At 46.0% G+C, this 23491-nt stretch overlaps 2 protein-coding genes across 3 annotated transcripts in view; one reads left to right on the forward strand and one right to left on the reverse strand.

Moving 5' to 3' along the window:
- Positions 1-9498, forward strand: part of GGT1 (gamma-glutamyltransferase 1) — a 44130-nt gene extending 34632 nt beyond the window's left edge. For both annotated transcript variants that reach the window (XM_074973206.1, XM_074973205.1), the window contains 3 exons: positions 599-711; positions 3113-3226; positions 6818-9498. In XM_074973206.1, coding sequence (XP_074829307.1) covers positions 599-711; positions 3113-3226; positions 6818-6961 — 371 coding nt within the window. In that variant the 3' untranslated portion in view covers positions 6962-9498. The remainder of the gene's footprint in view (positions 1-598; positions 712-3112; positions 3227-6817) is intronic.
- The window catches only part of GGT5 (gamma-glutamyltransferase 5), a 51007-nt gene continuing 36479 nt past the window's right edge, over positions 8964-23491 (reverse strand). The window contains exons 4-12 of the mRNA XM_074973208.1: positions 21269-21464; positions 20026-20183; positions 18942-19088; positions 18326-18462; positions 17107-17297; positions 15921-16018; positions 14823-14935; positions 13035-13145; positions 8964-12764 (exon numbers count right to left, since the gene is read on the reverse strand). Of these exons, the coding sequence (XP_074829309.1) occupies positions 12618-12764; positions 13035-13145; positions 14823-14935; positions 15921-16018; positions 17107-17297; positions 18326-18462; positions 18942-19088; positions 20026-20183; positions 21269-21464 (1298 nt within the window). The 3' untranslated portion in view covers positions 8964-12617. The remainder of the gene's footprint in view (positions 12765-13034; positions 13146-14822; positions 14936-15920; positions 16019-17106; positions 17298-18325; positions 18463-18941; positions 19089-20025; positions 20184-21268; positions 21465-23491) is intronic.

Raw genomic sequence — 23491 nt, forward strand, 5'->3', positions numbered from 1 at the left:
GTTGGGGGGGGTAGGAGAAAGGGGGGCACTTACCTTACAGGGTGGGCTGGGGCTGGCTCTGACCTCCCATCAGCCCCGCCCCTTCCGCCCTAGGTCCCGCCCCTTCCGGGGGCCAGAGCTGGCCCCAGCATACCTGTAAGTCACTCGACTTACTTTCACCCCTGGATGGGGGGCCAGGGGTTTAGTGCAAGGGATCCTCCCCAATCAGATCTAGAGCTACAGAGGTTCTCACCCAGACAGAAAAGTGACCAGGAAGGGCTCATTCCTCAAGGATGAATTCTGAAGCGGACCCCTGGCCTCCAGTGTATGGGTGCACACATCTGGGTAGCTGGCACACTGAGGTGTGCCCATATGTCAGGGATCAGCTTAAAGCCCTTGTAGTTCTCACTCCCACCCCCTCTACAAAGCCAACGACAGGGGAGAATCCCCTTGGCAGCTGAAGAGAGAGACTTGTGCGCTGAATCAGCAGATCTGGGATCTGCAAAAGACCATCGGTAGCAGTGTTCTGTATTTCTAGCCTAAGCAAGCTATGGTGGTGTGGATTCAGATGCTGAGCATGTAATTAAGTACAAGTTAATGTCTGTGTGCACTCTTACAGGTAAACGGCCCCTGTCCTCCATGTGTCCATCAATCCTAGTGGATAAAACAAATAAGATCAAGATGGTGGTTGGTGCCTCTGGAGGAACAAAAATCACCACAGCAACAGCACTGGTATGTGTCACTGTGGGATGGATAAGGAGACAGATAGTAGAGGCCAGACAAGGTTGGAGAGGTGGCTGAGTTACTCCATCCTGCTTCTCATTGGGAAGGCTCCCATGAGATTGCCTTGAGATTCATAAATTTTAAGGGTAGAAAGAAACATTTTGACGATCTAGTCTGACTCCCTACAAAATGCAGACCTCACCCAGTAATTTCTGCATCAAGCCCATAACGTCTGTGTGAACTATAGCATATATTTTAAGACATCATCTGGATATAAAGACTGCAAATGATGGAGAATCCACAGCCGCCCTGTGTAAGTTCTTCCAGTGATTACTTGCCGTCACTGTTAAAAACCTGCACCATAATACTAGTCTGAATTTGTCATTTCCAACCATAGGATCCCATTATGCCTTTTCCTGTTTGGTTAAAAAGCCACTTACTGACGAATCTCTTCCCCATGTAGGTAGTAATAGACTGTGATCAAGTCACCACTTAACCTTCTCTTGGAGTAAACTCAATGGAGAGATTTAGGAAACTCAGTCTATGAGAAGTTTCAGAGTAGCAGCCGTATTAGTCTGTATTCGCAAAAAGAAAAGGAGTACTAGTGGCACCTCAGAGACTAACCAATTTATTTGAGCATAAGCTTTTGTGAGCTACAGCTCACTTCATTGGATGCATTCAGTGGAAAATATAGTAAGGAGATTTATATACACACAGAACATGAAAAAATGGGTGTTACCATACACACTGTAACGAGAGTGATCACTTAAGATGAGCTATTACCAGCAAGAGACCGGGGGGGATGCGGGGGGGGGGGGGAGGAAGAAACATGGGGAAATAGTTTTACTTTGTGTAATGACACATCCACTCCCGGTCTCTATTCAAGCCTAAGTTAATTGTATCCAGTTTGCAAATTAATTCCAATTCAGCAGTCTCTCGTTGGAGTCTGTTTTTGAAGTCTTTTTGTTGTAATATTGCAACCTTTAGGTCTGTAATCGAGTGACCAGGGAGATTGAAGTGTTCTCCAACTGGTTTATGAATGTTGTAATTCTTGACATCTGATTTGTGTCCATTTATTCTTTTACAATGCCGTAAGCTTTTGGAGGCATTTAAAAAGGCTACTTTAAAAAGCATCTGTGTGTCCGTACAACCCACTGTTGTTTCCACTAAGCCCCGTACTTGTGTACATTTCTGAGCACGTGAAAATTTGTATCTGTCTCTTTGCATGAGATGTTCCTGAGTGCAAAAGGGTGAATTTTTTTTAGGCTGCTGAAAGAGTTACTGGGTCAATAACACCTGGTTAGCAAATACAGTAGTCTACTATCCTTGGAGGTAAGGAATCCAAGTCAGATTTGGTACAATGTTCCAAGCTTCTGAGGTAGCTTTCATGGTGTGCCCTGCTTTGGGGTGATAATGGTCCAAGTACATTTTAACAGAAGACCAGCAGAGGCTGCTGTTGAGCCTCACTCTGTATAACTTATTCACAATTAAGGGGACAATCTAGGTCACTTACCTCACAGGCATGAAAAGTTATTAACTTATCCAATATTTATGTTTCTGAGAGCTACATGGTTTGCATGGGAACTGCTCCTTCATGCATTTCTCCACATGCAGGACTCTCAAATGGCAGCTGTGCTGCACAGCTACAGTTCACATTTACTGGAACTCTGAATGCATCCGATGAAGTGAGCTGTAGCTCACGAAAGCTTATGCTCAAATAAATTGGTTAGTCTCTAAGGTGCCACAAGTCCTTTTCTATTTACTGGAACTCTAACTTGGCTTAATTTGAGTCCACTTTAGAAATGTGGATCCTCATGATTCACTGTACAAACTTCTTACAGAAGCAGCCTTACGAAGTGTTTATGGTTAGCACAGGAAGAAGCTGTCACCCTAGTGCTCTGCTTCCTCTGATAAAGGCTGTTGCTGTCCCTCTTTGGGCACTGCAGTGAGAGGGGGTATGTGTGGTCTAGATACAGAGAAGTGCAAAATTCAGACACTAACTTTGAATGCCCTACAGTTTTTCCCTTTTTATTTAGACAGAAGGGTTCAACTGAGCAATTGGGAACTGGGATTCTGAATTCCACCTCTAAAGTACAGCCGTGTTTGGGCAGGATCTATAAAGACACTTAAATCCACTAGAGTTCTGCTTTTGTGGTCCATTCTGCTTCCTGCTTAAGTTTTTTCTCTGTAAATATTTATGCAGTAGTGGCTCTGAATCGCCTGAGCAGCCCTGTATACTGGGGTGATCGCCTGTGTCCCGTTCAACCAGGTTTAGAGGCAGTATTGTATGGGTAAAGCCTAACATGCTGAGGAATCTGGCTCTCTTTCACTGCAGTATTTTGAGACACCAATAACCGATTTCTCCAGGTGCAGGTCATGTACTAATGCTGCGGCTTTCTGCTTCATCCAGACAATCATCAAATCCCTCTGGTTCGGGTACGATATGATGAAGGCTGTGGAAGAACCTCGAGTTCATGATCAGCTGTTTCCCAATGTCACGGAGCTGGAGCAGAATGTAGAGCAGGTCTGTCTTCTCTGGGAAGGATTGGGGTTGGGGGTATGATGTCCCACATGATCCTGGTCTCCGCAGGCACCGTGGGAATGGTTTCCCTTTGTTCCATTGCATAATGTTTGTCTGTTTATGAACATAAGAATTAAAGCTGGGCAAAGCTTTGGCCTTAGTCCACAACAAGGAGTTCAAGGGCCCATCATCCATGGGGGTTTGCACTTGGAATTTTGGCTGCAAACAAAGCCGGAAATGCCAGTACTGCAGAGCTGCCCTTGGATTTGCCTGGAGGGAATTTAATGTTGTCCTTGGCCCTGCATAGCTTAAAAACTTTTTAAAATACTCAGCCTGGGCTAGGCATGAAGTTTGTAACGACTACAAACCCAGTGAATTTCAACAGGCTTTGTCTCTTAATGTATTACTCTCTTCGTGATCCTGAAGAGTTGGGTATGAAGCTGAGTCGTTCTATGGCACCTGAAGGATGGCCAAGGAGATATTCATTCAGTGCTGAGATCACCCTTGGAAATCCATAGAAAACTTCCACTTACATGGGACCTTTGCTGTCCTGTCAATGCATTGTTACACTGGTGTAAAACCTGCCTTCAGTCTGGATTCAGAACGACAGATACCACTCCACTCAAGCCAGCAGACCTGCTTCTCTGACTCACTTCTCTGATACACTAATCTGTCACCCTAGTGCTCTGCTTCCTCTGATAAAGGCTGTTGCTGTCCCTCTTTGGGCACTGCAGTGATAGGGGGGTATGTGTGGTCTAGATACAGAGAAGTGCAAAATTCAGACACTAACTTTGAATGCCCTAGGGTTTTTGTCCTTTTTATTTCGAGACGGAAGGGCTCAACTGAGCAATTGGGATCTGGGATTCTGAATTCCACCTTTGTCATAACCATACAGCTAAGGGTAGCATAAAATCCCTCCTTTACCTGTAAGGGATTAAGAAGCTCGAATAACCTGGTTGGCACCTGACCAAAAGGACCAATAGGGGAAGAAGATCCTTTCAAATCTGTGGGGGGAGGGTTTGTTTGTGTGGCCTTTTGTTGTTCTCTCTGGGACAGAGACGGACTAGGGCAGGAAAAACCATCTCCTAAAACCCTACCTGAAATAAGCATCCAAGATTAAAACAATTAAGGAAACGCATTAGCTTATCTTTTGTTTTAGCTTGTGAATTTTTCCCTAAGAGGGAGGTTTATTCCTGTTTTTTGTAACTTTTTGCCTAGAGGGGAATCCTCTGTGTTTTAAATCTTATTACCCTGTAAAATTATCTTCCATCCTGATTTTACAGAGGGGCTTCTTTTACTTTTTCTTTATAACAAAGTTTTGTTTTTAAAACCTGATTGGTTTTTAGTGTCCTAAAAACCCGAGGGCTCACCTTGTTTGCCTATTTGGTTGGTATATTATTCTCAAGCTTCCCCAGGAAAGGGGGTGAAGGGGCTTGGGGGGGATATTTTGGGGAAACAGGAACTCCAAGTGGTTGTTTTCCTGAATCTTTGTCTAACTCACTTGGTGGTGGCAACGATACTGTCCAAGGACAAGGAAGAATTTGTACCTTGGGGAAGTTTTTAACCTAAGCTGCTAGAATTAATCTTAGGGGGGTCTTTCATGCAGGTCCCCACATCTGTTCCCCAGTGGGAAGGGAATCCTGACATCCTCTAAAGCACAGCTGTGTTTAGGCAGGATCTATAAAGACCCCCCAAACACACTGCAGTTCTGCTTTTGTGGTCCACTGTGCTTCCTGCTTATGTTTCCTCTCTATACAAAGCACACCGCTGAATTGCACACATCATTTTCCCAAGCTCATACAATGTGCATTCCTTTGCCTTTATCCACATTGAATGTCATCTGCCATTTTGTTGCCCAGTCACAGAGTTTTGTGGGATTCCTTTGTAACCTGCTTTGGCCTTAACTGTCTTGAATAATTGTGTATCATCTGCAAATTTTGCCAACTCATTGTTTATCCCTTTTTCCAGATCATTTATGAAAATGTTGAACAGTATTGGTCCCAGTATAGCCCCTTGGGGGACACCACTATTTACCTCTCTCCATTCTGAAAACTGATCATTGTTTACTATCTTTTAACCAGTTACTGATCTATGAGAGGACCTTCCCTCTTATCCCATGACAGCTTGCTTTGCTTAAGAACCTTTGGTGAGGGAACCTGTCAAAGGCTTTCTGAAAATCTAAGTATACACGATCTCCACTGGATCACTCTTGTTCACATGCTTGTTGACACCGTCAAGCATTCTATTTAGATTGGTGAGGCATGAGTTCCCTTTACGAACAATCATGTTGACTCTTCCCCAGCAAATCATGTTCATCTATGTGTCTGACAATTCTGTTCTTTACTATAGTTTCAACCAGTTTGCCCAGTACTGAAGTTAGGCTTGTAATTGCCGGGAGCGCCTCTGGAACCTTCTTTATAAATTGGTGTCACGTTAGCTATCCTCATCTGGTATAAAAGCTGATTTAAATGATAGGTTACAAACCACAGTTAGTAGTTCTGCACTTTCACATTTGAGTTCCTTCAGAATTCTTGGGTGAACACCACCTGGTCCTGGTGACTTATTACTATTTAGTTTATCAAGCTGTTCCAAAACCACCTCTAATGACACCTCAGTCTGAGACAGTTCCTCAGCTTTGTCACCTAAAAAGAATAGCGTAGGTTTTTGGGAATCTTCCTCACATACTCCACAGTCAAGACTGATGCAAAAAATTCATTTAGTTTCTCCGCAATGGCTTTACCTTCTTCGAGTGCTCCTTTAGCACTGTGATCATCCAGTGTCCCCACTGACTTTTTGGCAGGCTTCCCGCTTGTGCTGTTACTTTTTGAGTCTTTGGCTAATTGCTCTACAAATTCTTTTTTGGCCTGCCTAATTATACTTTTACACTTGACTTGCCAGAGTTTATGCTCCTTTTCTATTTTCTTCAATAGGATTTAATTTCCAATTATTAAAGGATGCCTTTTTGTCTCTAACTGCTTCTTTTACTTGGTTTAGCCATGGTGGCACTTTTTGGCGCCTCTTACTGTGTTTTTTAATGTGAGGTATAAATATAATTTAAACCTCTATTATGGTGTTTTTTAAGTTTCCATGCAGCTTGCAGGCATTTCACTTTTGGGATTGTACCTTTTAATTTCTGTTTAACTATCTGCCTCTTTTTTGTGTAGTTCCCCATTTTGAAATTAAATGCTACTGTGGTGGGCTTATTTGGTGTCCCACCACCTCCACATGGATGTTAAATTTAATTATGTTATGGTTGCATATTACCAAGTGGTTCAGCTATATTCACCTCTTGAACCACATCCTGTGCTCCTTTTAGAATTAAATAAAGAATTGCATTCTGTCACTTAGTAGCAAAACTCCTTGGAAAGCCGGAGAGAGGAGGTAGCTGGTTGGAGGAGTGGGAGGGTGGAGATGGTGGAACAGGTTTCTGTGTGGAGCTACCAGCAGCAGAGGGGACCTGGCAGTGGGGGCAGCTCAGGGGTACAGTATACTTGTGCATTGCGTGTGAGGTACATAGCATGTACTGTGTAATCTCTGTCTGCATCCTTAGGTGCCTCTCCTGTTGTGTGTTTACCCCTTCTCTCTGCATTCCAGGGCATAGAAGTGGAACTAGAGAAGAGGAAACACGATATCAAGAGGACTAACAGTAGTGCCGTCGTCCAGGCCATTCTGCAGACTGCTGATGGCTGGGCTGCTGTGTCTGATTCCCGGAAAGGTGGCTTCCCAGCAGGCTACTGAACTCACTCAAGTTGCTCTGACAGCCTGCTGCTTTGCGGAACTAGCAACCAGCTTACATGTGGGGAGAGGGAGGCAGGGAATACTTGAGCACTGCAACTCAGGGACTGTCACAGGAAAGAATGAATTTGCCTGTGGTTCTGCTAATAGATCGGGACAGATGTTTTCGAGGGCCATTATTGAAAAGTGCCTTTCAACAGATCAGTGTGCTAAGAAAAAGCACAAATCTCCCAGAATATACAGCACCTACCTAAAGGGTCTAGTCCCTACTCCTGCTCACCAGGGATTGAGTACACAGCATTTGGAAGGTCCCCAGCTGCAGAAACTGTTCCTTTATTTTTCAGCTTTATCCAGCCAGTGGCTGTCCTTGCCTGTCTTCTAGCAGTGACCGCATTCCCAGGAGAAATGTATGATGGCGTGTGAATGGGATGTAAGGTGCTGGCCACTCTACACTGTAAACTAGTACATATGAGCTACAGTCTGAAGAGTGATTGGGATAACCCTTCTCCACAGCCTCACCAATTTTTTAAGACTATCGTCTTGCTTCTCATTTCAGGAGTTTGAGGGATGATGAGGTAGCTGAAGAAGTGATGGTGCCAATGTCTGTTGTTTGTTTTTTATCTGTTCAAAAGCTGTAAAGGGAAGACAGAGGCTACCTGTTTAATTTATGCTGAAAAAGAATTACAGGCCTATGGAGGTAAACATCCTTGCTTTCACCTGTACAGTACACGTGTCCACAAGGAACCAGGAGGCTCTATATGACTGAGGCTCTGCAGCAATTTGGCTCCTTGCTGCAACTCCTTCATGTCCCAGAGAATAGGCACATCTATCTACCCCCTTATCTATGATGAGTCTTCCCTTCTCCCCTCACCCCAATTTGTCTCTCACTATTATCCTTTCTGACAGCATGCAAGAGTCCAAGGGAAAAAGGAAGGAAGCATTTAAAGCTGAATATCATAGTATAAACCACTGCCACCCACTACAGCATGGCATCTTGTCTTTCAGTTACAAAGCATAACTTCTGAGGGGTCGGTTTGGTTATATCACTTTGATGTGGTGTCTAGAAGGTGAAAAAAGAATAAGGGGTGGGGGGGATGCAGGGTGCCCATCCTTAAACTCCAAATTTGATGCAGTTGAATACATAGATTTTTCTTTCTTACCTGCCGCTTACCCCAAAGACTTGAATATTGCAGTTGTGTCTTAGATGAGTGTGAAGCTGTGGTTTCAGCCAACTGTCCCCCTTGAACTTTTGAGTTGCTTGTGACTTTCAGCCATCTTTATAACGGAAATAAGCACATTCTCCACCTTCAGAGCTCGGGTTCATTCATTTGGATTTGAGATGCAAGGTGGGTAAATAAGGCCCAAGCACCCTCGCTGCCTACTGAAGTCTCCCCACCGGGAAACCCTGTCAAACTGGCAGCCTGCTCCTCTCTCCATTGTCTGTTGGAGTTGGATGAAATCCAAGAACTCAAATATAACTGGTCTAAACAGGATTTTAAAAATCTATTCGGTTGCAATAACTGGTGGCATTAGTAACATAAACAAGACTGCATTGAAAATGAATGTTAACCTGAAGTAGCTCTCTAAAGAACAAGCTCAAGTATTTGTTCACCTGTATTTTAAAACAAGCAACCAAAAACAAAATCCACAATCATAACAACTAAATGAAAGTCAGGTCATTCAGAAGGTATACCCCAAAGGATTTTGGAGCACAATGGCAATTGTGTTCCTAAATCCTTTAGGTGTGGAGCAGGTCAGGAACTGACTTTTTCCTTCGAGAATTTCTGATGAAAACAAATGTTTTCATCAATTGTTGCTGAAAATGCTCAGATTTTGCAGTTACTGAAATTTAATTTCTTAAATGTTTTGGGATGAAAACTTGCTTTTCCAAACTCCTTTTTTTAATGAAAAATATCAGTTGAATTCATTTCCTGTCCCATTCTATATAGGTCCTTTGGCTACAGGGCAAGATTCTCAAACTTTTTCCACAGTATGTCAAGGTTTAGCTGTCACGGTGTTGCTTTGATAATACAGAAACCACAATATGAGTTATTTTCTAGCTGACAAACAAGTGCCAAAGTATGGCCTTCAAAGATTTGACCTGAGTTGCACTGATTATGTTTAAAATAAATAAATAAATAAATCCATAACTGTGCACTGACATGGCATGATTTAAAGTCCCAGTAGAGGAAATTAAGTAGACCTTGGGTACTATTTTGGAACGCACCAGAGCAAATCATTCTAAAATGACTGCTTTAGCGTCTCCAAATCTTTATAATGACACCAGTTTTCTCACAGCACTCTAATTAAAGGAGCCTGATAAGCTCCTTAGCAAGAGTTAGGCTGTTGCTATTTCACAATCATTGTGGTAATTTTCAGACCCCCCCCACAATTCAGTGCATAATGCAGGACCCAGGGATCAAGCCATGCGAGCACAGTCCAGGCAAAGACACCCTTGTTTCAGAGGTGAAGTGCAACATGTGGCTGTTCAAAGCCGCCTTGCTGCTATTGTAAGAAATGCCAGAATGACTCGGGATGGTAGAGAAATGGAAACCACACTGCTGGTTCCATTCTCTAAGAACTGATCAGTTGGTGGGTGAGGTAGGGCTGCAGGCTAAAAATTCCCAGCATCTACAAGCCATTTGTAAAAGTAGTTTATTAAAAATATAGCTTTGTAAAACAAACTTCACCTGGAAAATAGAAACATATCCTCTGCTCACAGTGTCATGTAAAGTCTATGGAAGGTGGCAGTGTGCAGATAAACTGGCCCCTGCCCTTGGCAGCAATCAGCCTGGGGGAGCCAAACATTGGAGAAGCCCAGGGCTAGACCTGAGTGATGCTGGGGTCAGGCTTGAGGTGTAGTATGGTAGCAAAAATAGCTCCTGCCTCCTTCCAGCCAGTTCCTCATTTTTAAACACACTAAGCAACATTCACCCAGCCAAAAGTAATGACCGCTCTAGCGCTACTTCTGTTCAGTTTATCGGCCTAGTGTTTTATGGTTCTACGTGACAGTTCTGCTGGCATACAGTCAGTGGGCCTGCTCTTGAAGAGTTGGGTCCATTTTTGAAATTACTGTTTTGGGCCTATGTAATTACCCCAGAGTGGCAACTAATTGTAGTCATCAGTGCTACCACTGAGATGTCAGTCTACCTGCAACTCAGGTAATTTGACTGCTAAATCACAACTGCAAGCACCAGACTGTCACAAGTATGTAGGTGACCTTAAAGAAAAAGCAGGGCCCCTATCATTCTACATACTATAGAATGAGTGTTCGCCAAGCAGCAACATTCTTTTATCCTGTACCATTCTGCCACACTTACATTTACTACTTGTTCAGGCAAGCACTTTAAAACGTAAGCCCCGCTTCAGGAAAACACATGCTTTACATACTTGTCAGAGTAAGAAAAAAGAAATTTGTTTTCCAGACAAAACATCAAGATCCTGTTGTGGTTCTAGTGCAACCATATTGCTGTATGAGCCAACAGTATGATGCAGCAGTAGCTGCTCATGGAGGTTGATGCCATAAAGACAGTTTCTTGGTGTACAATTCCTGAAGGAAAACAGCTCTCTCTGTAGCAAGTTTCATTTTCAACAGCATTGAAATACATCTATAGGCTGACTTTGTTTCTCCAAGTTAATAGATTTCTAAGTGGCTTGCATTTTATTTACATGATGGGGCTTATGGGTAGAAAAGGCAGGCATCCAGCAATCTGGTTTCATAAGATATAGAATTTTTTTTAAAGGCATGTACTCAGCCATTTGTGACAAAACGATTACAGTGAGAAGGGTTTGCGGAGACATAAGCATGAGTTTAAAAAAAATGGCGGAGGGATAATGAGACTGGAGTAAAAAGACTAAGGTCTGACATGAATGCAACTGTTTTCTTTTCTGCATAAGATGGGTTAACAGAATAGGGATCTATTAATGCAAAAAAAGCCAATATAAATCTGTTATAGGCAAAGCTTTAAAAGTATATAATATTCTCAAATTCCTGTATGCAAACAAGGGTTTCTGTACATGTAAGTGACTGCAGGTGAATTTATAGAGGCATGCTGAATCTTTGGTCCTATGAATTTTTCTAAAGCCCATCAGTGTACAAATATAAACAATGTGACTGCATGCCCAATCATACTTGTGGCAGGGATGAGGCACAGATAACCCCCAAGGCTGCTCATGTCTGCCATTTAACAAGCACTAGGCTGCTCCCCTGCTACAGGTGTATTAGCTATGACTGTTCTTTGACATGTTCCTACACTCCTCTCCTCAAATTCTCTGAAAAACTTAGGTCACTTACAGTAGTTAATCAGGGGCAAGTAGTTTTTTGTGGAGCACAATTCTTCCCAAGGATACAGGCGTCAAATAGTCACAGAGCGCACAGCACCACGCTAGAACAGGCCGCATCACGTCTCCCTGCGTTGGTGGGCGCTGTAACAGTTCCAGTTAGGAAAGGCTCATTGCATATTTGTGAAGATGTACTAGAAATCCTGCTGAATTACCCTACTCTTACCTGCACCCTTATTTTAAAGGGTCCTCCCAGAACCCATGTCACTCCTGTTTTGAAGCAATATTAATTTCCTTCTCCTGTGCATCCTCACTTCAACTCATCCAGGGGCCTGGCTTCTGCTTCACTATGGAACACGTCTCGATAAGGATGAGCAAGGAAATCTGGTGAAGGCTTAGGGCTTCCTGCCCCCAAAGGAGAGGTATAAGACTGGAAGATTAGCTGTAATAATACGTCATCAGTTCCTTCCAAAGGAGAAAAGAATTCACATTATCCACCCTAATGCACAGTCACACTTTGCATGGCTCATTTGTAGGGACTCCCTCTTATGCAGGGCCTAAGAAACCTTCAGTGCTGCTACAGAGGTGGCCCTCATTCCTACAGTAGCTGACTGCCGCAACAGACACTGTAGTACATAGACCAGGTCTGTGCTAATGCTAATGTCAAATGATACCCGTGGGCCAGGCAAGGGTCCTAGGATTGCAAGAGCTAGACAAAATGTTGTTAGACTCACTCCCTTAGTGTGTGTCCAAGCAAAGCTGTATCTTGCAGCTCTGCTGTGCAACTTGGTGGTGCTGAAATACACCTGAGGAAAGAAAGTCATCTGTGATAACTTCCTATTTCACGTGAATGGTGTGGCCAGAAAGCACATTCACACATGGGGGGGTTTCCAAAGCCAGAAAGAAACCAATCCCACTCCTATCTGAGGATCTTCAGACTCTAGGGAAGATAGAGTCAGGTCCCTGAGGGCAGCTCCCACTGGCACTGGGCCTGGTTCCCCTTTCCAAATTCCCACTGCGTGGTAAATTCCTGATTTCTGGATTCATATTCTAAATAGCTGCTCTGTTCACAAAATATATTTCTATATATCACACAAGTGCTGGTCCATTGTTCTCTGGACCCAGCTAGCCAATATAATAAATGCAGGGTATGATTCTAGCCAAGACTGGCTGACTAGTGCCTGTAACAGCTTGAAGGTAGCTTGCCATATATTGGAGGGTCAGTTGTTACTATGAGTCTCACCCACTGCTAGGTGGCTTCAAGAAGTCCAGCTGGTACAGGAGATGCCAGGGGTGCTTCCAGGATAGCTGGTGCTCTGGACCCAGTTATTTCATACTCTTTTTAGCTAGAATAAAATGTTTGCTACAGCACTTCTTCTTAATACCCAGATGACTTCCCCATCTTCCTTTGATCAGAATAAGCAAAGATGCATCTTCCTTCCTTTGAAATCCCCTGCACAACATTCAGGAATAAGAGGGGTTTCGATTCACGGTGTCCTCTGCTCAGCAGTCCCAGCTTAACATCCTGAAAGGGAAGGAGCAGAAAAAATAAAGTAAGTCTCGCCGGGGCCTCTGTTGTGTGTGCTCTGGGCTTATTCTCCCATGAGACGGAAAGATGTTGTGCAACTGGTCCAGAGACTGGATTCAAATAAAAAGAACATCAGCTGGAAGTGGGACCCTCCTAGCATTTGGTGTGGTGACAGACATGGCAGCACTCAGTTGCCTGCCAGTTATATTTGTAACCCACACCAAGGACAAGAAACAAGTGCAGGGAGAACCAACGGAAGCTGCTCACCTCATCAAATTTTGGCTCGAACTGGATGGAGTTGTTTGTGGAAGCATGGAGAACTGGCAGAGAGATGGCATGCTCCAGGTCATAGCCAAACCAGAGTTTGTTCATGATTGCCTGCAGTGGAACAAACTCAGCAGTTAATGAAGGTGAAGGGTGAGAAACTGGGTCAAATTCTCATTTACACTCGTGCAAACCCAGAGCCACTCCTTTGAAGTCTTTGGGCTATAGCCTGCTTGTATGGCAGCATAAGTCTGAAGTAACTCTAGAAGTTACAGATTTACATCAGTAATATTTAGGATCAAGTGAGAGTGACTGCTCTCCCTAGGCCTGGGTGAGCACCTTTGACAGCTTTAGTTCTTTGTCAGGCCTCTTGAACCTGGTCAAACTAGTATATGCAGTTTCCCCCACAGGGCGAGTCTTCTCAAGACTTGCTACCTACCTAGGGATTTCCATTAATTACCCTCCAGTGATGTTGGTTTCTCCAGGAAACCCTGTAACTTCCTCACAGAGCCATGAAAACACCTATAGGGTTGATCCACTAGTCTTTTGCTATGTGCCCATATCTCACATAAACAACTGGCCATGAAGGTGCTGTGCACTATACCAAGGGAGAGCAGATTATTCCCCAAACCTGTTGCTCCATGGGCCCAGGAGGGCTAGACACAGTTTCCTTCAACAGAAGAATACTACCCTTGAAACAGGTGGAGGGACAGGAACAAACACACACAGATGTTCCCTCCACACCCCAGGACTCCACAGCACTCACTGGTCCAAATGAAAGGGACAAAGTTTGAATCTGTCTTGATTCTCCCTTGCCTCGTCCACAGCAGCACTTTGTGATGCTGTTTGAACATCAGCCCAGCTGTTATTAAACTATTAAGAACAATATCCAGAGCTTTAACAAGCTTCAGGGATAAGTCTTTTTGTTGCTGGCAACCAGGGGTTCATTTTTCATTTAGCCTTCTCTAAAAATAGACTACACACTAGAACAACAGGCCCTAAGGGACAGGAGATGGGCTAGAAGGCTGATGTTGCCCATCCCTAACTGCGGCCATTCAAGGCTGGGTCAACACCTTAGCTTACAGTGACTTCCTCCGTTTCCTGTCAGAGAGGCCTGAACTAGCAAAAGAGGGAGGCAAGAATGAATGTGACTCAACATCCAAAGATGATGGTTCCAACAGTGAAGGGGAGATGTGCCTCTCGAGCTGGCCAGAGAGTGACTATGAAATCCTTTACCCCACCTGGAAAGCAACCTGGGGAAACTTTGGCCCCAACCTCTATGAAAAGGAAGTGATTTTCCCGACCCCCAACCTCTAATGAGAGGAGTTTTTAAGGACAGGACTAGCAATTGCATCAGGTTTGTGGAAGAGGACATGGAGTGTGCAGGATGGCAGGAACATTCCCTATCTGGTCTGGGAGATGGTACCAGCAATACCAGTTTTAATAAGCTCCCATTTCATCCTCTCTACCTCCAGTAGACACACCATCTCATGCTTTTAGCAAGAAAGTCTAAGCCATCCCTGTGGGGCAATGACAAAGCTGCCATGAAATAAAGGAAACTCCAGTTCATGGTGATGTTAAAACCCACCTGGGCTAGTGTCCAGTGTAGTCACAAAGGCTGGTGGGCCTGCAGCACCCTCAAACACTATTAATAGCACCGACAAAAGGAGCTGCAGCCCCCTCTGCCCTGCAAGTAGGTTTATGAACATTTCACACGTTTAGTAGGAGGAAACTCAAATGAAGAGCAGTAACTTTAGTGCTCCCTCCCCTGCTATGCGGTCACTCGCTCACCAAGGCAGTGGCGCTGATGATCATGTCCCCTCCTGAGCCTCCAATCACCAGCTTGGAGTTATCATCTTTGGAGATAAGAATGGAAGGAACCATGGCAGAGGGGGGTATCTCTCCTAGAGAAGATGGAGAATGAGTTATTGGCCCATCTGGCCATAGGGGGAAAAAACCAAACTTTGTTCATTGCAAATCTCTGTCTGTCTCCTCCCTGTCCCACACTGAACCTCACCCGTTCCCCTCAGCAATTCAACTTCCCATCAGTTGTTCCAGAAATACAAATCTTGGGCATTTGCTTTTGTCTCCCTTAGCCAGAGGCAACTCCTTGGAAGCCCAACCTGCACTAGAGGAGGCCTGTAACTATGAAGATGCTCTCACAGTCCTGCTTAGCTCTGTAGTGTGCTGCAGCCTCAAACTTCTTTGGGAACTGCTGAAACTAGACATCAGTGATAGGCACAACCTGGGCACACCTATATTCGCAGTAGGACTATAGTCACTGTTCTGTCAACCTCTGGCATAGCTGAGCCATGGAAGAGTTCCTTGGGGTGAAACTTATCTGCCAACGTGGAAAACAATGCGCCAATAGCCCCAGGCTCACACACTTTATATAGACCTATAGGGTTGTACAGCTATAAATACACCTCTGGCACTGTAATAAAACTATTTAAATTCTTGGTGGATGCGTGTGTCTTGTGGGGATTAGTATTTTCCCCGCAATACGAGTATTGTGAAGTCACTGGGAGCCGAGAGTAAGCACAGCAGCATTTATCCCTATATGAATAGTAGTTACTTTTCTGAGTTCAGCTTCTCAGCATTTTGCCTCTGCTTTGTATGCCCTGGTTAGAAAATGACTGAAAGAGTTTTACAGACCCAGGTACTGCACTAGTTCAGAACAAACTCACATCCAGTTCTGGTCAGAAAGGGATCAGGGAGGAAGAGTAACGTCTGACCCTTGGAATGTCCTGCTGGAGATCATTTCCCAGGGTGCACTTCAGGCTCAGAACTATGAGCTGACTGCTCAAGATCTGGGAGCACACCCAAAGGTTTGTGGATGCTCACAGCACGTTCTGGCCTTTTGTTAAGATAAGAGTCGACAGCTCTCACCGCTAGTGATCTTGTTTCTTGGCTTCTTTTTGCAGAAGTCAACGAGCTCGTTATTTAAAATGATCCCAGTGTTTGGAGAATATACCATTGAGCCAAACCTGAGTGGAGGGAAAGCACATGTGAGATGTGGGAGTCCAGGACTGTTATGCCAAAGATCACCAACAGACAGAACAGCAGAGAACCCTTCGGGAATTACCACTGGCCATGCTGCACCATGCCAGCCTAGCGCTGCCATATACAGAAGCCCACAGAAGACTCTGCTAAGCCCATATTCAGCGCAGAGGTGATTATACCACTGTGCCAGTGCCTTAAGGCTGGGGTACCTTTATATTTACTGTTGTGTGGCCACAGGCTGTGTGGGTTGCTGAGTCCACTATCTGTAAGGAGAGACAAGAGAGTTTTACCTTTTGTATGGCTAAATTTTGAAATCAGAGTAAATATTACGCCCCTGCGCTGGGCCAGAGACATCACTGAATGGGCGACAAAACTGAGACACTTCTACTTCCTAAGCCAGCTGAGTCCAGGTGCTTGTAAAAGAGTTGCTGGCTGTCACTTTCTAGGGCACCTCTCAGTAAGTGGCTCAGTAGCAAAAACTACTGAGCAAGTTGTTTGTCCTGTCTGACTCCCGAGTGGACGTGGCAGTAGGTGGATTGGGGCTACATCCCTTGATCGCACGGGCAGTTTCACTGCTCCAGCTGGGAACAACCAAACTCAGATGGCTGGCTGAGAAAGTGTAGGGAAGCTCAGAGGAAGGCTGTCCTGTGGGTAGCTACATCCCTGCCCCTGCCTTGCCTATTTCTGGGAAACTGAAACACAGGCCATTGTATTGTTCATAACCAGCTTGGGAGCCAGGTAACTGGCTGTGCCAGTTTGTTACTGGAGAGTAGGATTTGTGTGTCAGTTTCAGTACAGACCCAGGCCATCTGGTCCCCTCCCTATGAGGACAGCACAGCAACCCCCCCCACACCCTCCCCCAGAGTGGCAACCTGTGAAAGAGTGAAGGTTGGGGAGAGACAGGGGAGACCTGAGACTGAAGCCATTTCCCGAGAGTCACAAGTTGGGCAGCAGCTGGCTTTCAGGTGGCACTACCCATGCTCGTACACTCAAGGAGCCCCATGAACCTGCTCAGCAGAGTCCCAGTCACACTCCCCCTGGGTGACCAAATCACCAGGCTCTGGTCACTTACGGCTGGTTGATAGTGCTGGTGACAGACACAGCACTGCCATCTTCAGCGAGGACGGAGACGTGGGAGGTGCCGGAGCCTATGATGCTTGGCTGTGAGAGATTGTAAAAATTGTCTGGATGGTCACCTCTGTCATCTATACGGTTCCTGACAAATTCAGCAAAGGAGTTGGACAACAGTTCCTGAAAAATCACCTAGGAATAAGGCCAAGGGCAGTGAGATGACCCTTCCAGAGCAAAGGGATGCTGCTGCAGGCTGAGGAGGAGGTCATACGGTGATGAAATTCAGAGAATCTACATCACCACTCAAGCACTGTCAGCATCTGTTGCCCAACTGCTCCCCACAACCTGCCTCCTCAGACAACACTAAGCAGAGCTCTCAGTGCTTAATAACCAACTCCTGAACAAATGAGAACACTCCGGCAAACGACAACAGATGACGCCTGTAATCCAGATCCTCTTTCCTGCTTCAGTTGATCAGGTGAGCTGTAGCTCACGAAAGCTTATGCTCAAATAAATTTGTTAGTCTCTAAGGTGCCACAAGTACTCCTTTTCTTTTAATCAAAACACTGACATTGAGACTGTCTGAGAACACAGGGCCCAATTCTGCCACCCTCAGCCAAGCTGAGCAGTACTGTCCTCCACAAGTTGTCCCACTGATTTTACTTCCTCCCCATTGCAACAGGACTACACAGTGTAAATTCCTACTCAGCACGAGTAATCATGAGAGAAGTAACATTTAATGTTGCAGTGTGGTGTTCTAATGAACCTTAAGGGGAACTGGCAGGTTGTTTGGAAGGTTTATTATAGGGAGTTTATGACAAAGAGGTTTCAAAACAGAAACAGCAGCCCTGCATCAAAGCTATAGAGAAGGCAGGAAAGGAGGAAGGGGCCCCAAGATAACAGCTGTTCTCCACGACAGTGTTCCCTATCAACTATCCAATAGACAGTCAGTACAGGAAGCCCAGGTTTGCACATATTCATCTTACAAGTAAGAGTCCTACTGAGATGAAGATGCACTTGGACCAGTGAGCTGTGAAACTTTATGGGGTTTGGGTACTTGAATCTTATTAGCAAGGCAACATTGACTGGACTTTAAAATACATGGACAATTAACAGCAAATTGATTTCCATTTCTTCCCTTCCCCCCCGACTGTGCTGCAGATGCGGTCTGAGATCTGCAATGGCATTTCTGGCTGCCTCATGGCACTGTGCCGGCTCACCTGCTCTATGCCAGAGAACTGCGGGTCATCCGATTTTGGCTTTTGCCCATTGCCAAACTTCAGGGCCTCTGCAATACGATGGTAGGTCTCAATCTTCCCATCGGTCGACGTCAGGGACTGTGGCGTGAATTTAAACTCTTTGGTGCAGGGTAAACCAAAGGGATTAATGGAGTAAGGAAGACAGCCAGCTGCATTATATCATGAGTCCTAATCCTATCTACTCTTTCTGTCCCATCCCTATTCTTAATCCATTTCTTCCCATCTGAGAGACTTGATCCTGCAGACTGTGCAAGGGCTGGGAGCCAGGAACACCAAAGTTCTAATTCCAGCTCTGAAACCAATTCTCTTTGTGACTTTGGGAAAGTCAGTTAACCACTTTGCCTCTGTTCCCCTAGCTGTATAATGGGGATAATGATGCTTACCTACCTCACAAGGATGTTTGGAGGATTAGTTGGTTCATATTTGTAGCATGCTTTGAAGATAAGGGCCAAGTAGTGTTATTACATGGCTGTTTCTGATCTCATCCTGCCCCTCCACCCACTGTCACTGCCAGTGCCCTTCCTGTCCATGTAGATGGTACATGATACAGAAATCTGCCTTTCATTTCACAGATTACCTTTCAGTACGTTGAGGATGAAGAGAAGAACAGCACCCCCAGCAGGTGCTGGAGGGGAATACATTGTGTATCCACCCAGAGAAATATTCAGGGGTGTCATCACTTTTGCCTTGAAATTCTTGAGGTCACTCAGCATCAGACTGCCATCTTCAAGAGAAGACAAGAGAAGCACATGCCATTGGCGTGATAGCTTACTCTACAGGCACCTGCCATAGGCAGAGAGAACCAGATGAATACCTGCAAGCCTGATGAATACTGAGTACACCGGCCCCAGCATCCCCCCACCTATCTTTTGCCCTTCCTCTTTTGTGTGTCAAACCCAAGGACAGGAAAAGACTGATACAGCTGGTGAAACAACTGCACAGTGACCCTGGCTGAATGACGGAGCAGAGGCTGGGTTTCAGGCTCCACTCCTGAGGCTGAGCCAGATCATGTCTGCCCCCAGTGGAAAGGGAAATGGCACGAGTTGCCCTGCTGTAGAACCCTCAGCTGTATCAAAGTCAAGGCTACAGCTTTCCTGAACATAGACCTATTCTCTTAGCTGAAAACCCTATTGCGTATAATCCTAGGCATCAGGGCTCAAATCCAGGCCTGGTGTAATTCCGCAGAGTCAGCTGAGTTGCACCAGGAAGTATCAGGTCTAGCATTTTCACCAATACTTGTCATGATGCCAATTTTTAAAAAAGGTGACTAGTGACTTTGAGTGCCTCAATTTTGGGGGCCACAAACGGAGTTCTTTGCATTCATCTTTACTGAATTTCATCCTGTTGACTTCAGAATAATTTTCCAATTTGACAAGGTCCTTTTGAATTCTAATCCTGTCCTCCCAAGTACTGTACTTGCAACCCCTCAGTCTGATGTCATTGCCAAAATTTATAAGCATACTCTCCACTCCATTATCCAAGTCTTTAATGAAAATACTGAATAGTACTGGACCCAAGACTGACCCCCTGCGAGACCCCACTAGCTATGCCCTCCCACTTTGACAGTGAACCACTGATAACTTCTCTTTGAGTATGATCTTTCAACCGGTTGTGCACCCACCTTACAGAAATGTCATCTATGAAGTATAACTGTTACCTACTTTCATGCTTTATGTCCTTCACCAAATCATGTGCTATCTTGCCCTCATAAAATTCTCTGGCTCCCTTCTCTGCTACAACCTTCAGTGTCTTCAGCAGGGTTGGCCAGAAGATGATTTCGTCAGGTTTTAGGACCTCACCATTCTTAAAGAACAGCTTGCTGTTAAGAGAGAATGTCCATCAGTTCAGGTTTATAGCGTGCGTGTGATTATTTCTCTCCCCTAACAGAGTCCCCATTTGCCAGCCAAAGCTTGTTTCTTCTGTGTACAGTTTGTCCTGGTTCTCCAAAGCTCCACTCCATACCACCAGGGGAAGGCCTGTCTTCATACAGTAACTCTCCCTTGGTGAGCATGTCTCCATATCAAGTCCCACACAAAGATTCCTCACTCTGGGCCTGAAGCTGCAGCCTTTATTCAAGTAATCCCAGTGGGAATGCTCACACGAGTAAGACTGCAGGTTTCTGCCCTGTCAGCGGACAGTTGCAACACTGTCAATGTCTTTCAACTGAGGCAGTCTTCACACATCCAGTCCCCCATCTCTTATTCTCAACGTTCAGCTGCACTTACTAAATCATCCCTCTGTGCAGAGCCACTCAGGAGGTGCTGACAAAGCAAAGATATTTCTATTATATTCCCCCATCCTCCCAAAACAGATTTTTCTTTCACCTGCAAAAATTGACCAGTTGCCAGCAGAGTATTCCGAATTCAAGCCCATTCAGTGGCACATTCTTTTCCCGCACACCATAGGCGCTGACTCTGTGGTTGCTCTGTGGCTGAAGCACCCACAGGGAAAAATTAGTGGGTGCTCTGAGCCCACTGGCAGCCAAGCTCCCCTCACCCCCTGCCCCACCTCGTCCTCCTCCCCTGAGCGCGCCGCTTCCCTACTCCTCCACCTACCTCCCAGTGCTTCCCGCCCGGCTGCCACCAAACAGCTGTTTGGCAGTGTTGACACGGTCCGGGAGGGAGAGGGAGGAGCGGGAACGTGGTGCACTCAGGGGAGGAGGCGGGGAAGAGGCGGTCCCAGGGCGGGGATTTGGGTAAGGAGAAGGAGTTGGAATAGGGGCAGGGAGGGGGCGGAGTTGGGGTGGGGACTTTGGGGAAGGGGTTGGAATGGGGGCGGGGCAGGGGTGGGAATAAGTGGGGCAGGGGCAGGGCCTCGTGGAAGGGGTGGAGTGGGGGCAGGAGCAGAGGGGCGGGGGTCGAGCACCCTATGCCGCAGACCCATGTGAAATACAACTTCTCTTACCACAAGGATGACTTTTTCAAAAAGGTCTGTAACAACGGGTAACTGAGAAATTTCCTTAGCACTTTTGGCATTCTAATTCCATGTGTAAGGAGCTTGATGGTTGGTTCAAATAGCAATTTCCATGGCAACCGCCCATAGCGCCTGTGGGCTTCTTCGTATCCACGAAGCTCCCCTGGGACTGCAATCCACTGGCTCCCTGCACAAGCAGTTATGATATTACTCATTGCAGTAACCCCTCCCCTCATACATTAATCACATAATTCCTGGTCACATCCATCTGGAGGCCACCACTAACAGCTATGACATGCTAAGACTAAGGGAAGCAGAATCTAGCACCAGGAATTTCCAATGGTTTCAAGGCGTGGTCCACCCCCTTCAAACCCACTGGTGATAGCACAGGCCACCCCCACCCTCCTTATTCCATTAGAGATAGCACAGACCACTTCCTCCTCCCTGCCCATTACTGATAACCCTCCCCCAGCCACCTGTCTCATAAGCGATAGCTCTGCAATTGCTTACATGGAAAAACAATGTCTATCTAGCAACTGAGCAGCGGACACAAGTCAGGGAGCCAGCACCATGTGGCCAGCCAATTCACCACAAAATAGCAACAACTGCCCTCAGATGATCGGGGCACAACCAGAGTTTTCCCAGAGTTCTCCCCTGCTCTGCACCCACTCCCAACCTCTCTTCCCCACATGCTCTCCCTGCTCTCAGCCCCCCAGCTGCTGCTTCTGCACCCAGCCCTACACACACTCCCCTCCTGCTGCCCCACACCCAGCTCTGACCTCTCCCCCCCCTGCACTCAGCCCCAGAGACCTCCCTGCCCCACAACCAGCCCCGAGGCTGTCAGGCTGAAGAACACCACCTCCACCAGGGGCCAGGCATTTCTGGGAGCCCCAGAACACATCCTCCTCCTGCATCTCCACTTCCCAGTAAGCTCCAAAAGCCTGGATCCAATTCTCCCACCCTCCTTGGCACTGGGAGTTCCTGGTGCCCCTGCTCCATTTCTCCCTGGGGGTTGACAGAGGAGCGATCAAGCTAAAGTTCCAGTTCCGGTCAGGGGCCAAGAGGGGGCCTGGGACCTCTGGACCCTCCCCCTCTTTGCGCCCCAGCAGACCATCACTATAGGCTACAACTTGCCGAAAGTCAAACAGTGAGTCAGTGGCAGAGCTGAGAATAGACACCCCAACACACTCCAGTTTCCTGTCTTATGCCCTATCCAGCAGGCCAGTGTTTCTCAAGCTGGGGAGCATGTATAGGGTCTTCTCCACATGCACCGCTGTACAGAGTCCAGTGACATTCACAGCCTGGATGCTGACCTGATCCATGAAGGGATGGAGCAGGAGCTGTGATGATTAGTGGAAAGGGTGATGTAAATACCTAGATAGGGAAATAGAGACTGTACCCTCTTCAAGGAGCCTATTCACCCACACAATGCCTCTTGGATCTCCTGTTGGGACAGCTGAGCTCTGTTCCTTTAAGAAACAATAATGGCTTTAACTTTTCTGTTCCTCTGCTTATCAGTCTGCAAAAGAGGGACTCGAATACCTCCTTCCCTGGAGTGTCCTGAGGCTTAATTCACTAGTGCCTGTAATGTGCTCTGAGACCCTTGAATGAAAGGTTCTAGGGAAGGAGAAGCATTTGCGCAAAAGCAGCAAGGGTAGATCTCTTGGTCTCTTCCTAAACAAAAGTATCTGCAACCCAAGTTAAAGAAGCTGCTTTTCTATTAGCTGGTAGTAGTAACAGCACGTGTATTCTCTTTACAGAGCAGCGTGGGGGTGAGACAGAAAAGATAGTTTCCTGGTTATGGGTTTGTATTGGAACTCAGGAAACCTGGATTCAATTCCTGTCTCTGCCACAGATGCCTTGAAGGATCTTGGGCAAGACACTGAGGGCTTGGTTTTTCAGAGGGTCTGAGCACCCACTGACTTTAATTGTTCTCAGTGGGAGCTGCTGGGTGCCGAGCACTAGGAAAATGCAGTCCTACTTTGAAGATTACATATAAAAGGCACCTCCTTACTTAGCCAGTCTGCCCTGTGTGTGGTCAGTCACCTCTGCCAACTTTAGTGACAAAACTAATTTTTTTAAATTATTTTTACTACTGCAGAGTCAACACAGCTACGAGACAGAGTGCTGGACTCTAGTCCCTGTGCATCAACACCACTGCTTGCTAAGTTCAGTCATAGTAAGATCTGTGCAAACCCACTGACAGCAAGGGAA

The sequence above is a fragment of the Natator depressus genome, chromosome 15, assembly GCF_965152275.1.
Source record: "Natator depressus isolate rNatDep1 chromosome 15, rNatDep2.hap1, whole genome shotgun sequence".
In the NCBI taxonomy this organism is placed as follows: domain Eukaryota; kingdom Metazoa; phylum Chordata; order Testudines; family Cheloniidae; genus Natator; species Natator depressus.